The sequence below is a fragment of the Urocampus carinirostris genome, chromosome 20, assembly GCF_059441175.1.
Source record: "Urocampus carinirostris isolate Australia breed hairy pipefish chromosome 20, RoL_Ucar_1.0, whole genome shotgun sequence".
In the NCBI taxonomy this organism is placed as follows: domain Eukaryota; kingdom Metazoa; phylum Chordata; class Actinopteri; order Syngnathiformes; family Syngnathidae; genus Urocampus; species Urocampus carinirostris.
Genome location: NC_142368.1, coordinates 10,648,144 through 10,663,143, shown reverse-complemented (window position 1 = coordinate 10,663,143; position 15,000 = coordinate 10,648,144). Strand labels below are relative to the sequence as shown.

Sequence of the window (15,000 nt, the reverse complement as noted above, 5' to 3'; positions counted from 1 at the left end):
ACTAAGTACTGACTGCGCTCAGACGTTCTGTCTGTGTGTTTGTCTGTCGATCTTTTGTTCAAGCAATAGTTTTGTCCTTCTAGCTATTGTACTAGCTATCGTTCTATCATTCTAGCCATCTATCAAAGGGTAACTATAATCCAAAGTTGACTAAGAATTGACTGCGCTCAAACAGACATTCTGTCTAGCTGTCTGTCTGTTGTCCTATCTTCCTAGCTATTGTACTAGCTATCGTTCTATCGTGTCATTTTAGCTAACTATCAGAGGGTAACTATAAGACAAAGATGACTAAGTACTGACTGCGTGCAAACAGACGTTCTGTGTGTTTCTCTGTCTGTCTGTCTGTCTGTCGAACTATTGTTCAAGCTATTGTTTTATCACACTAGGTATCATTTTATCATTCTAACTATTGTCCTATCATTCTAGCTATCTGTCAGGGAATAGCTATAATCCGAAGTTGACTCAGTATTGACTGTGCTCAAACAGACATCCCGTCTACCTGTCTGTCTGTTGTCTTATCGTCCTAGCTATTGTACGAGCTATCGTTCTATCGTTGTGTCATTCTAGCTAACTATCAGAGAGAAAGAGAAACAAAGAAAGAGAAAAAGAGAGAGACACAGGGGGGGGAATACAAGTACAGCGTCTTTGTGAGCGGTACCTGGCTTTGGCAACATCAAGTGGACGTATTTCAACCTGCAGTTCGTTTTTCTCTTGCGCTTCTCAGAGCGATGTCTTCAATCCCTTAGCGGGCCTGACCTGGCCCACGGGCCGCCTGTTTGACACCCATTGATTACACCATGCACAGTTTGAGTCGACATCCTCAAATATTTTGGACATCATTCGTTTATAAATTCCCAGTTTTATCCCATCAATTTCTACAGGTAGTTTCCAACAGTCAAGTCATTTTTATTTGTATAGCCCTTAATCACAGAGTCTCAAAGGGCTGCACAGGTTATTGCACAGACTATTTTTTCAGACTATTATTACACCATCCCCTGATTTGGAACCAACATGAGGGCCAGGAAAAACTCAAAAACCTCAACATGAGGAAAATGAAGAAACCTTGAGGAGGGACCGCACATGTGGATTACCAGACAAAGGATGTTGCAATTACAAATAATACAGAGATATCGTCCACAAAAAGTATAGGTTATTCATATGCTATAGAGTAGAGGAACAGTGAAAATCCCCCGTGTTCTAGAGCCCTAACCCCCGTGTAGACACATACATCCTCGTAAAGGGAGAGCAAAATGTGCGAGGAATACTCGCTATTGCTTCTCTGCGGGTGTCTCCTCTCTGCTTGACAAGCATCCTCTTGAGCTTTGCCGCCCGGCTCCTCTTAATCTCCTCTTTTTGCCGGTCCCTCACACAAGTGCTGCCATCTCTGGGGATAAACACGCCTGCGAGTCAGCTACCCCCTTTACGCCCGTGCTCTCGTATAGTGACAGATGGAGGCTGACAGAATACGTGACTTCTTCCAGGATTTGGAGTACAGTAGGAGCTCCGGGCTTGCTGACCATCACAGTTTTCTCTGTCGAGTCATAAAAAGTAGATAGATAGATAGATAGATAGATAGGAAGCTAGAGGTCGATAGAGAGATAGAGATAGGAAGCTAGAGATAGATAGATAGAGAGATAGATAGGAAGATAGAGATAGGAAGCTAGAGATAGATAGATAGAGAGATAGATAGGAAGATAGAGATAGGAAGCTAGAGATAGATGGATAGTGATAGGAAGCTAGAGGTCGATAGAGAGATAGATAGATAGATAGAGATAGATAGGAAGCTAGAGATAGATGTATAGAGATAGGAAGCTAGAGGTCGATAGAGAGATAGATGGATAGAGATAGGAAGCTAGAGGTCGATAGAGAGATAGATGGATAGAGATAGGAAGCTAGAGGTCGATAGAGAGATAGATGGATAGAGATAGGAAGCTAGAGGTCGATAGAGAGATAGATGGATAGAGATAGGAAGCTAGAGGTCGATAGAGAGATAGATAGATAGATAGAGAGATAGATAGGAAGATAGAGATAGGAAGCTAGAGATAGATAGAGAGATAGAGATAGGAAGCTAGAGATAGATGGATAGATATAGAGATAGGAAGCTAGAGGTCGATAGAGAGATAGATGGATAGAGATAGGAAGCTAGAGGTCGATAGAGAGATAGATGGATAAAGATAGGAAGCTAGAGGTCAATAGAGAGATAGATAGATAGATAGATAGATAGAGAGATAGGAAGATAGAGATAGGAAGCTAGAGATAAATGGATAGATATAGAGATAGAAAGCTATAGGTCGATAGAGAGATAGATGGATAGATATAGAGATAGGAAGCTAGAGGTCGATAGATAGATAGATAGATACTTTATTCATCCCCGTAGGGAAATTCACACTTCCAGCAGTCTACCCCGTTGTTTATTAACAGATGAACATGATGCCCTAGGGGTGCTTGTAGCGGAATGGATGACGTCACGCCAGTCCAAAAGTTCGACATCCCTGCGGCAGATGGAAAACTTTTCTTTGTGAAAATCCAGGGATACACCACCTCGTGTTAGCAAGTCCGCCTTCTCTCCGATTCCCCCCGGCTTTCGTGTCTCTGTATAGCGGCGTTGAAGCCAGATAGCTACGGGTAGCTCCGGGTGGCTACACGTTAGCGTCCGGAATGCTAAACGTGAGCCACGTTTCCGCAAAACACAGCAACTGCGCTCCCTGTGCGCTTCGATGTTTTCCACCAGCACTCGATGATCTTATTTGGTCGTGAGTTCGCATTTACCATGATTACGGATGGTGCCGAAGACTTATAACGCCGCTAGCCGCTTCGCTAGCTCCGGCTCTTCTTCCACGATAGGCCCCTTCATCACGCCGGCACGAGAATTCTTCAGGGCAAGGAGTTGAAATCCCTTGAATACACGCAGTAATGAGTAATGATGGAAAACAAGATTGGTATCTCATTGGTTGGGATATTAAGTGGGGGTGTGGTATTTACTTAAAGCAGGGGTGTCAAACTCATTTGAACTCCGGGGCCACACGATAGAATAAACATTCTGTCGGGGGCCGGACTAGTAGATTAAAGAGAAAGAAAAAGAGAAAGAAAGACTTTTTGACTTCTGTCACCCGTAGTGATGCTTTGTAAACTTTATTCCGTTTTCCCTGGCACACCTCCTACATTTTTTTGCAAGTTATAGAGGCCGGTGTACTTTATTTTCCTATAAGTGTCATTTTATTTGAATTGAATTGTCTTTATTGTTGTTGGAAAACATTTAATAAAGATTTCAAAAAAAAAAAAAAAAAAAGATAAAAAGACTATCCAGGATTAAAGAAAACATATATATTTATAGTACAACGAGTGCTTAGAGCAGGGGTGTCAAACTTATTTGAACTCGGGGGCCACACGATAGAACATTCTGTAGGGGGGCCGGACTAGTAGATTAAAGAGAAAGAAAAAGAGAGATAAAGAAATAAGAGAAAGAGGGAGGGAAAAGGAGAGAGGTCGGGACAAAGAAAGAAAAAGAGAGGGAGATAGCGTGAGAAACAAAAGAGATAAAAAGTGAGGAGGGTGAGGAAGAAAGAAATCCAAAGAGAAATGGAAAGACAGAAGAAGAAAAAAGAGAAAAGAAAGCGCGAAGGGTGGGAAGAGAGAAAGAGAAAAGGAAAAAAAGGAAATTAGAGCAAAAGAAGTTAAAAAGACACAGAGAGTGAAAGAGACAGAGACAGAGAGTGGGAGAAAAGGGGTGGGAGAGAGAGAGACAAAGAAAGAGAGAGAGAGGGAGAGAGAGAGAGAAAAACAAAAGATAAAAAGTTGTGAGAGAGGGGGAAAAGAAAGGGAGAGGAAGAAAGAAATACAAAGAGAAATAAAAAGACGGAAGGAGAGAAAAGAAAGCGCGAAGGGTAGGAAGAGAGAAATAGAAAAGAGAGAAAAGAGAGAAAAGAGAGAAAAGAGAGAAAAGGAAAAAAGGAAGTTAAGCGGTTAAAGAGGTTAAAAGACACAGAGAGTGAAAGAAACAGAGACAGAGTGGGAGAGACAGAGTGGGAGAGAGAGAGTGAGAGAGAGAGAGTGAGAGAGAGAGAGAGACAGAGAGAGAGAGACAGAGAGAGAGAGACAGAGAGAGAGAGAGAGAGAGAGAGAGAGAGAGAGAGAGAGAGAGAGAGAGAGAGAGAGAGAGAGAGAGAGAGAGAGAGAGAGAGAGAGATACAAAAAATAAACGTCGTGAGAGAGGGGGAAAAGAAAGAGAGAGAGAGAGAGAGAAACAAAAGATAAACGTCGTGAGAGAGGGGGAAAAGAAAGAGAGAGAAAGAGAGAAATAAAAGACAGAAGTAGAGAAAAGAGAAAAGAAAGCGCGCAGGGTATGAAGAGAGAAAGAGAAAAGAGAGAAAAGGAAAAAAGGAAGTTAGAGCGGTTAAAGAGGTTAAAAGACACAGAGAGTGAAAGAGAGAGAGAGAGAGAGAGAGAGAAACAAAAGATAAAAAGTCGTGAGAGAGGGGGAAAAGAAAGGGAGAGGAAGAAAGAAATACAAAGAGAAATAAAAAGACACGAGAGAAAAGAGAAAAGAAAGCGCGAAGGGTAGGAAGAGAGAAAGAGAAAAGAGAGAAAAGGAAAAAAGGAAGTTAAGCGGTTAAAGAGGTTAAAAGACACAGAGAGTGAAAGAAACAGAGAGAGAGTGGGAGAGTGAGAGAGTGAGAGAGAGAGAGAAAATAAATACAAGTACAGTGTCTTTGTTCGAGGCGCCTGGCTTTGGCAACATCAAGTTGACATATTTCAACCTGCAGCTCGTTTTTCTCCTGCGCTTCTCTGAGTGTTGTCTCGCGGGCCGTATTCAATCCCTTAGCGGGCCTGATCTGGCCCGCGGTCTGCCTGTTTGACACATGTGACTTAAAGGCTCAGAGTGCCATGTCCCTATTCAGGTCTTTGGCTTGCTTCCCCTCAAAACAAAGAAGTTCAACTCTACTTACGTCGAAAACTGAAATCGCTCTCGTTCGCAGGTTTTCCGGAAGAAAGCAGTAGAGCTGGGTGAAAAATTGCTACCTGCCTTCAAAACGCCCACAGGAATCCCCTGGGCTTTGCTCAACCTCAAGAGGTAAGACTATATTACCTCACGATGCTCCCATGTGTTGTAAACACCCTAAACACAAGTCTGTTTTACTATGGAGGCCAAATGGTTGAACTTCAGCATCTAACACTGTTCATAGCATTATCAACTAGTGATGCAGTGTTCTCGTTTGCCCGCGTCCCTGCGTCCCAGACGCATCACTTTTGCTGGGGACGCATAGTCTCAAATCAACGTGCGTCCCCGGGACGGAACTTTTTTGACACAAAACCCGATTACTTTTTTTTTTTTTTAACAAAAATTTACCGCACTCCAAACTTTTCGTCAGGCAGATCCGCCATTGTTGTTTTGGTCTCGCGCCGATCTCGGCAAACGAGATCTCGTTGCTTCGAGATGACGTCATTGTTGTGGCGGTTGTCGAGGGAAAGAGAAGTATGCCTCCGAAAAAACAGTTGGTACTAGGTGCAAATATACAAAAAATTGGTCATTTCTTCAGTGTCGGTAATAAGTCGAAACATGATACAGAAAGTGATAACAACGGCAATAATTCCGGCACGAAAAAACGACGGGGAAATTCTTCAGAATACCGCGGAGGCAAGGAAAACACGTGTGTTGAAGCGGACGATTCGACGAAAGAAAATAAACAAAAGAATACTAGCAAGAAAAGGACTTTTCTGCCAAAATGGACTCAATTATATTCCTGGTTACGCTTGAGAAGACATTACTACTGTGACGGAACAGCAAACCAGGAAGACTATGTGAACTAAAAAATCTGAAGTGATAACTGCTTTGTATTACCAATTAACTGTGATGATTAAAACTGAATGAATATATAGATTTATATTATATATTAGTCGCTGATTTACAATTTCAACCTCGATAACACAAAATTTTGGGGACCCATAGATCTCTGTTAGGACCCATAGATTTTTGAGCATGCGAGTCCCCGGGACCCATCACTTTTCACAGGTCAAATGAACACTGGTGATGCTAGCATTACCAACTAGATTTTGCTATGCCCATCCCATTTGTAACGAACCAGGTTTACTCGTCGTGTGAAAAGATGTTTCCCTAGCCCAAGGGTCAGGAACCTTTTTGACCCAAAGAGCCATGAAAGCAAAAAATGTTTTAAAAATAAATTGAGAGAGCCCCATCATATTTTTTTTCAGACAAAATTGAAAAAACTGCCAAACACGCTCTCTAGACAAAAACTAATTCTTCAGCACATTTTATTTCACTGTGTGTCATTGGATGATTTCATCAAATGTATGAAATGATAATACAGTAATCCCTCGGTTATCGTGGTTAATGGGGACCAAGACCACCCGCAAAAACTGAAAATCCGCGAGGTAGCGGCGCCCCTTCAAAAACGTATACAAGTATACAGTATACCCCGCCTGTATACAGTACACCATATAGAATACAAGTAGAGAGAGAGAGAGAGAGAGTGAAATTCATGTTATAACAAAAAAAAATGTAAAATAAGTTGTATGTACACGGAATAGGACTGCGGCGAAACCACTACGAACCATTCAGTATGATTGTATTAACCGCTCTCAACCACATGCAGCCATCGCAGTTTATTTCGCTTGTTAACACAACCGGTTACATATTGAAAATAAAAACAGTGATAATGAGATGAAATGTGACAGAAGAGAATATACTTACGTCGCCGAGTTCCTACATGATAAACTGAGCGCCATATAAGAAGGGGGTGAGGTGGGAGGAGTTGAAGGAGGGGTGGGTGAGCGAAGCGGTAACTCACCATGACTAAGCATTGTGTCAGGGCCTCCCCCTCCCCTTCACAATAAGAGTGTCTACATCGTGTCCTCAGTTGACATAAAGTCGCGCTCAATGACGTCAAGTCAATAAATGCTTTTATTGAGAAGGTAAAGTATATTTTTTAGACCCGCGAAGCTCTGAACCCGCAAAAGTGGAACCGCGAACTAGCGAGGTTCCACTGTATTGCCAAATCCTGTGTCCCAAATCAATGTAAATATTCCATTTACAATTTGTCTTCCACCTTCAGTTAAGAGTGTTGAGGCAATTTTTCTCCATGAAATTTGTCCTTAATAACTGTTTCGAAACAATGTGCATGCAAAGTTCTTTTGTAAAAATGTCACAAATTACTGCAAACGATAAGCATAACGTCATATTCACTTTCGGTGTAGACTGCAAAGAGCGAGAGAGAGAGCAGGAAGTACCTTGCGCTGTGTGCAGGGATCCGCCCACCTCTACTGCTCACCCAATCAAAGTCGTTTGCCAGCGTTTTGAGTTGCTTCGGCTTTATATGGACCAAAATCGGGATGAAAATCACTTGACTTTGGAACGCCACAGAGAGATGTGCAATACTTACATTTTATTTTGGAGCCATATGTACTCATGAAAAGAGCCATATATGGCTCCCGGGCCATAGATTCCCTACCCCTGCCCTAACCTCTACTATGAACTGATTACAAAAACAAAGAAACAAATACATTTGTCTGCCATCGTATAGATTTAGAAACTGGCTACAGAGAATGGAGGGTTGTGATACATATTTTAATGCACAATGAACGCAAAACATTGGGGTGTCATACTCGTTTTAGCTCGTGGGCCATATGGTGGAGAAAAACATTCTTATGGGACTGTACTAATAAATTAATGGCGTCAATAGTGTGCCTTAGCTGGGGTGCTGGGCGTCTTTTAGAGGCCTACAATTAAATTATGATTCGGGGATGTAAGATTTTATTATAAAACGCTTTTTTTCCCTCCTCACTAGTAGTTTTTGTGTCAACTGTACACTACTCATGTAGACTAATTTCAACGTGTTTTTTTCTTTACATTTTTTTGGAAAATGTTTACCTGATTATGGGAACTTTGCTGTTTTAATCCCATATCTATCCTAAAAAGGGGCTAAAGCTTCTTTAAACAACACCTGAAGGTTATTTTTATTTTGTCTTTTTCATACTGCAATGGACTGTGTGTTTTTTTTTTTTGTAAACAGCATGTCCATGACTTTTGTTTTAAGGAATGGGTTTCCTTAATGTTCTCTGGTTGATTAATGGTAGTCAGCAAACCCAGCTACAGTGAGTGCTTCGCAAGTGTTTCCTGGGTTTTGGCGACATCCAGTGGACATATTTCAACCTGTAAGTCATTATTGTATGTGATGGAACTCATTTTTCTCTTGTGCTTCTCACAGCATTGATAGGCCACATTTGGCCTGCGGGCCACGAGTTTGACACCTGCGCTATACATCCTCAAGAATGTTTTTCTTTTCTTTTTTTTACCAACATCACAGAATCCAAAATAGATATTTTTATCTCTCTCTATTTTTAACTCTACATGCTACCAATCTATATATAGCAGCTGTCCCCAAACTACGGCACGTGGGCCAGGGAGGGCCTGCCCCACATTTGGTCCGGCACGATTTCAGAGAGCTCATTTTTTTAACCTAAAAAGGAATCTGGAGGCGCATTTTTGGTCGTAACAGGGTTTGAACCGAGGACGCGGCGGTGAGAGTGCCAAATTATTACCAGAAGACTACCAGTGATATAGATGACATGTGAAAAGGCATAGTGTGTTATCTTATTATCGCAAAAGACGAATATAAATTCTGTTGTGCATGTTACAATGACAACAAATGTGTAACTTGCAATGTTTGGATTAGAAGAATATAATATATAATATATTTTGCCATTGTAACACGTGAAATGTACAACAGAAATTGCGGTCACGGATCCCTTAACGGCTCGGGTCGAAGGGGCACCACTTCCTGTGGTGTGTCTTGGGGGAGTACAGCCTGGTGGTGCCCAGGACAGTTTTTTGGGGGGTATGGGTTTGCTTCCCCACATGAAACAGATACTATCCTCCTAAACTGACTCAGATACAGGACCTTCATCAGCTGGTCACTGTTGTTTTATGGTGTAAAGCGTCATCCCGCTTTTCAGGGGCGAGCCTGATCCCAGCCTTGATGGGCAGCAATGCTTATACTGGTAAAAAAAAACACAATTTTGCCGAAATAGTGAGTATCACATCGCACATGCAAATAGTTAGTAAGTTTATGATAACAATACAAAATATTTGACACATAAAAAATGTAAAAATATATGATAATATATACAGGAGTATAAAAAAAAATCTATTAGTTTTTTTAAACATGAAAGCAAAGATACTCTCAGGACTCAAAATACTACTATAAAGAGATCAAATGTGCTTCGTTTTCACAATACATCTATAATACTAGTGGCCAAAATTCAAAACACACTTAAGGTGGCGGGCCAACCAGGATAAACATTTATTGAACACACTTAAACTGAATGTTTTTGGGGCATAAATATAAATAAAAACAGACAAGAATATGAAATTTAAACCTTAATTCACTTATACAGTATTTATTATTTTGCTGTCAATAAAATAGCTTTGTTAAATTATACAGCTTAGAACTTAACATTTAAAATAACATTCAAATTCCTTTGCTCCTATGTCAATGTATATATTAAAAAAAAAAACTTAAATATCCAAAAGATTTGCTCTCCTTAATATGTCTCCTGTCAAAAGTAGAAAATATGAAAATGCTACACAAATTATTTTGTAAAAACGTCACAACATTCTGAGAACAGGGAGCCTGATGTGCTTACCTTTGGCGCAGACGGAGTAGGGCGAGAGATGGGAGGGAGTGCTTAGCTCCACCCATCCCTCCCACTCACCCAATCAAATAACTTGAAGTTCTCTTCCGGTGTTTTGGCGTATTTACAATTTGTTCCGTGGATTCATCAAAAGTACACTGAACACAGATTATATAGTGAGCTTTTATATAAAGGATTCTTTAGAGTTGTACAGCCAAAACGAGTTTTTTTTTGTGTGACACCTTGACTGTAACTTGTAGTAAAAAACGTGCCCTATATATTCTGAAAAGTACTGCTAATTGATCTTTGGTTTGGCTTTGCGTGTATCTGAACAGGATTAATGGCTCAAGTTTTGAACGAGATGGAGACAATTTGCATGCAATTAAATTTGTCTCTGAGCCATAGGTACTCTTAGAAAGAGCCATATATGGCTCCCGAGCCGTAGGTTCCCGACCCCTGGTATATAGTATAGTATACGTCATATATGAAGGAATAAGTACAGTGACTAAAACGTCCGAATATGATGTCCAGGGATGAGACGGCGTTGTTCATATTGACGGGTCATTATTAACAATAATGTAAAATGGTCTTGCGGGCCGGACGTGGCCCGCGGGCCGGGAGTTTGACACATAGCGCTCCAAGCTGATCTTGGACCGACACGGCACAACAGGAAGTTGAAGTTCCATTGACTTTTATGTGAAGAACCCACAATGTGTTAATCTTTTTAATTTTGATAAATAGTGTTCATGTCTTGAGAACCTCCTGTGTGGGTTCAAATCCAGCTCCAGACTTCCTGTGCGGAGTTTGTATGTTCTCCCTGTGGGTTGCAGTGGGTTTCCTAGGGGCACTCCGGTTTCCTCCCACATTCCAAAAACATGCATTTCAGGTGGATTGGCCGGTCCAAATTGTCCCTAGGTGTGAATGAGCGAGCGAGTTGTCTGTCCCCGTGTGCCCTGCGATTGGCTGGCAACCAGTTCAGGGTGTCCCCTGCCCACTGCCTGATGATTGCTGGGATGGGCACCAGCACCCCCGCGACCCTACTGAGGATAAGTGGTGTAGCTAATGAGATGAGTGTTAGGGAAAAGTTATGTGGCCCTCAGCGGTAAAAAGTTCAGGGACCCCTGCTTTAGAGGACTAAATACGACATCCTAAAACTATAACGAAGATAGCAGATTACAGTCCCCAATTATTTCCGGCAGTCTGTTTCTTTCACTCGGACTCGATTGTTCTTTTAACAACACCGAATGAATCGAGCGGTCGTCCTCCATTTTGTCTCTTTTGTGTCTTTTACACTCTCCCGGGTCTCGGAGAGCTAACCGGGGAAAGCGCCGCACGGTTTGTCAGACGTTAATTAAAATCACAGCCGTCATGGGGATAAAGCGACAATCAAGTTCCCCCCGCGAGTTTACGCGGACCGGCTAGCGCTCCTGCGCAGGGGACAATCGCTGTCCTCATTTCATTGCCACGAGCACTTGTTGCAAATTAACCTAAAGCATTATTTTTTGTCTGATTTTAATTCTAATTGTTGTTAAAAACCAGAAATGTCCTCCTGACTGAATTGTAGTTTCACTGCTCAATGGAGCCTTCCTGATAAGTCTTGAAAGAAGGGCTGCTAAATAACTATTTTACTAGTTGCGGGCAATGTTGCCTCTAAGCTGGCGCGCGTGCGCAATCGCGCACTGCTCGCACATTTTCAGCGCACAAGAAAATCGAGCCAGCGCAAAAAAATGAGGGCTCAAAATTACTAATTAAGAAACGAATTAAGTCTAAGTTACAGTGCATGAAGGTAAAAATACACGGGTTCCCCTGACGTTGTGTCCCAAATGCGGTATTTTGAAGTCGAGTCGAAGGAGAACAAAGTTGAGTAAAGTGAGTAGAGTTTGTCGAGAATCGGCTTCTTCGGCTCGGCTCGCTAAAAGGAACCGGCTCTTTCGGGTCCTAAACGGCTCTTCAGGTTGTTTTTGCTTCTTTAATCCCTATATGACCAAATATTATGTAAAATTGTGCACAAAATTACTTTAAGGAAAGGGGTGGGGGGCGTAGTAGTGAAAAGCTTAGACAAGAAAGAAACAAAAGGAAGAGAAAACAGCTCTTCAGGTTGTTTTTGCTTTTTAATCCCAACATGACCAAATATTATGTAAAACTATGCACAAAATTAACTAAAAGAAGGGGGAAATAGAACAAAAAAGGAAAAAATACCAAAATGAAAAAGTAGTGAAAAGCTGAGAAAAAAGAAACAAAAGGAAGAGAAAAAAGAAGGAACAATTCAGAAAAAAAGCCAGAAAAAAAGTAAAGAAAGAAACAAAGGAAAAAAAAGTAACAGCTAGGAAAAAATAACACAATAAGATAAGGACAAGGACAAGGAATTGAAAAAAATAGAAAAAAACAGGGAAAAAGAAGAAAGAGTTTGTGTTGCATTCAAATAATTTCCAATTATACCAAGTCAATATTGTTGCCAATATTGTACTTCCACTAAAAAATGTGATTAAATACAGTTGTGTATCGTGCAACCGACGAAAATAAGCCCCCCAAAAATGTTAGTATTATGCGACAAAAGATACCAGGAATAAGAGAAATGGAAATCTTGTGAAAGAATTGTTCTAAAATAAAACATTTTTTGACATTTTTAGGCCGTACAACCTTTGCAATCGTACATGAGTCAATTCATTCAAAAGTGAAAAAAATTTTAGCATTTCCGGAAACTCAGCAAAATGTACATGATGTCAAGTTTTGGACATGTTTGATAATGACTTAGTTGCCACACTTGGGATTGCTGTTGCTCACTGTTGTTTCAAGCGTTGCTCACCGACTTTGTGTGAACGCTCAGACCCGTGGAAAATGACAGGGAACATTGGTCGCGGGGGTGTTGGAGCCAGACATGGGACCAAGTCACACATGTGCAAGTCTCAGTAAGTCTCAAGTCTTCACCTTCAAGTCCCAAGTAAGTCCCAAGTATTTTTTTCTTGGGCAAGTCAAGTCACAAGTCAAGTCCCGAGTCTTAGATTGCCAAGTCCAAGTCAAGTCACAAGTCATAAAAAACAGCGACTCGAGTCGACTCGAGTCCAAGTCACTAAGTCTCAAGTCCCCATGTCTGGTTGGAGCCCATCCCAGCTATCTCCGGGCAGTGGGCAGGGGACACCCTGAACTGGTTGCAGGGCACACAGACAGACAACTTACTCGCTCAGTCACACCTAGGGACAATTTGGACCGGCCAATTCACCTGAATTGCAATGTTTTTTGTAATGTGGGAGGAAACCGGAGTGCCCGGAGGAAACCCACGCAAGCACGGGGAGAACATGCAAACTCCACACGAACTTCGAGAAACCTTTATTTCTTTAAAAATATCATCCAAGTAAATACTCTTATAAACTAGCACCAAAGAACAAATGCTTTTTTACCAGGTTAAGCATCTGAGTAACAAATAAAAGTACTGTGTAAGCTTTTGTTTTAGATTTATTTTTAAATACTTTACCGTCTAATATTACGTCTGTTAGGCCAATCAGAACGCAGAATCCAAATGCACAACGCAAAACCCTGAACGTAATAAACCGAGGTTATAGCAAAGGATTACTGCATAATATATATATATTTTTTTAGCTACAATTTGAAATTATTTTCCTAATTTTACTTTATTTAAATGTATTTATTTTTATAAACATTTTTTTTGCAACACAAAGCTGACGGAAACCAGGAAACGTGTAATAAAAAGGGATAAATAATGTAGGGGAAAAATAAGCAAAGCAACTCCACACAGAACTGTGCCGCACACACGCTAACCACTGCGTCACCGTACTGCCCCCTATCAAAACCATTTGTCCAATAATTGGATAATTAGAATAGAATATACCTTTATTGTCATTGTTACAAAATGGGTTAACATATTGTGACAACGAAATTGGGCATGACGCTCCAGTTTTACACATTCACAGTGAGAAATTAGTATGAAGTTGTTTTAACTATGTGGGAAATGATGATAACAGGGTTCCCACAGATCCTTGAAAAGTCTTAAAAGGCATTGAATTCATTCTAAAATAGAAGGCCTTTAAATTCAATTTCTAAAAGTCTTAGAAATGTAGTAATATCAATTGTCTAGTGCAAGGGTGTCAAACTCATTTTAACTCGGGGGCCACACGATAGACCAAACATTCTGTCGGGGGCCGGACTAGTAGATTAAAGAGAAAGAAAAAGAGAGAAAAATAAATAAGAGAAAGAGGGAGGGAAAAGGAGAGAGGGCGGGACAAAGAAAGAAAAAGAGAGAGAGGGAGAGAGCGTGAGAAACAAAAGATAAAAAGTCGTGAGAGGGGGAAAAGAAAGGAGAGGAAGAAAGAAAATCCAAAGAGAAATAGAAAGACAAAAGGCAAAAAAGAGAAAAGAAAGCGGAAAAGGTATGAAGAGAGAAAGAGAAAAGAGAAAAGGAAAAAAAGAAGTTAGAGCAAAAGGGGTTAAAAGACACAGAGAGAGAAAGACACAAATAGCAACCAAGAGAAAAGAGAGACACGGGAGAGTGAAAGAGACAGAGTGGGAGAAAAGGGGTGGGAAAGAAAGAAAAGAAGAGAGAGAGAGAGAGAGAGAGAGAGAGAGAAAAGAGAGAGGGAAAGCGAGAGACAGAAAGAGAGAACGTGAGAAACAAAACAGATACAAAGAGAAATAGTGAGAGAAGGGAGAGAAAGATAGAAAGATATCCAAAGAAAAATAAAAAAGAGAAAAGAGAAGGAGAGAAAAGAGAAGGAGATAAAGAGAGGAGGGTAAAGCAAGATAAAAAGAGAGAAAAAGAAAAAAGAGAGGAAAATAAGGTATAAAGACACAGTGAGAGAAGAGACAAAGAAGAGAGAGAGAGAGAGAGAGAGAGAGAGAGAGAGAGAAGAGAGAGAGAGAGAGAGATGAGAGGAGAGAGAGAGAGGAGAGAGAGGAGAGAGAGAGAGAGAGAGAGAGAGAGAGAGAGAGAGAGAGAGAGAAGAGAGAAGAGAGAGAGAGAGAGAGAGAGAGAGAGAGAGAGAGAGAGAGAGAGAGAGAGTGTCTCTTTGAGAGAGGAACCTGGCTTTGCAACATCAAGACATATTGACATAGTTCAACCTGTAGCTTGTTTTTCTCTTGCGCTTCTCTGAGTGTTGTCTCGCGGGCCGGATCCAATCCCTTAGCGGGCCTGATTTGGCCCGCGGGCCGCCTGTTTGACACCTGTAGTCTAGTGGATAAAAACCTGTGTTTTTATGATGCTACTCTCAAAACTGGTCATGACTATCGCAGTGTTGTTTCAAAAAATGCTACTTGAATGTAACAGAAGAGTTCTTTGGAATTGGTTATCTGCCAGTTTTGACTGAGGATCCATTACATACTGTAAACATCCTTTCTATT

General features: G+C 41.0%; 1 protein-coding gene across 1 annotated transcript in view; it reads left to right on the top strand.

Annotated features, from left to right (window-relative positions):
• Window positions 1-15,000, top strand: part of man1a1 (mannosidase, alpha, class 1A, member 1) — a 200,837-nt gene that overhangs the window by 150,239 nt on the left and 35,598 nt on the right. Inside the window, exon 5 of the mRNA XM_088324634.1 lies at window positions 4,977-5,071. Coding sequence (XP_088180760.1) covers window positions 4,977-5,071 — 95 coding nt within the window. The remainder of the gene's footprint in view (window positions 1-4,976; window positions 5,072-15,000) is intronic.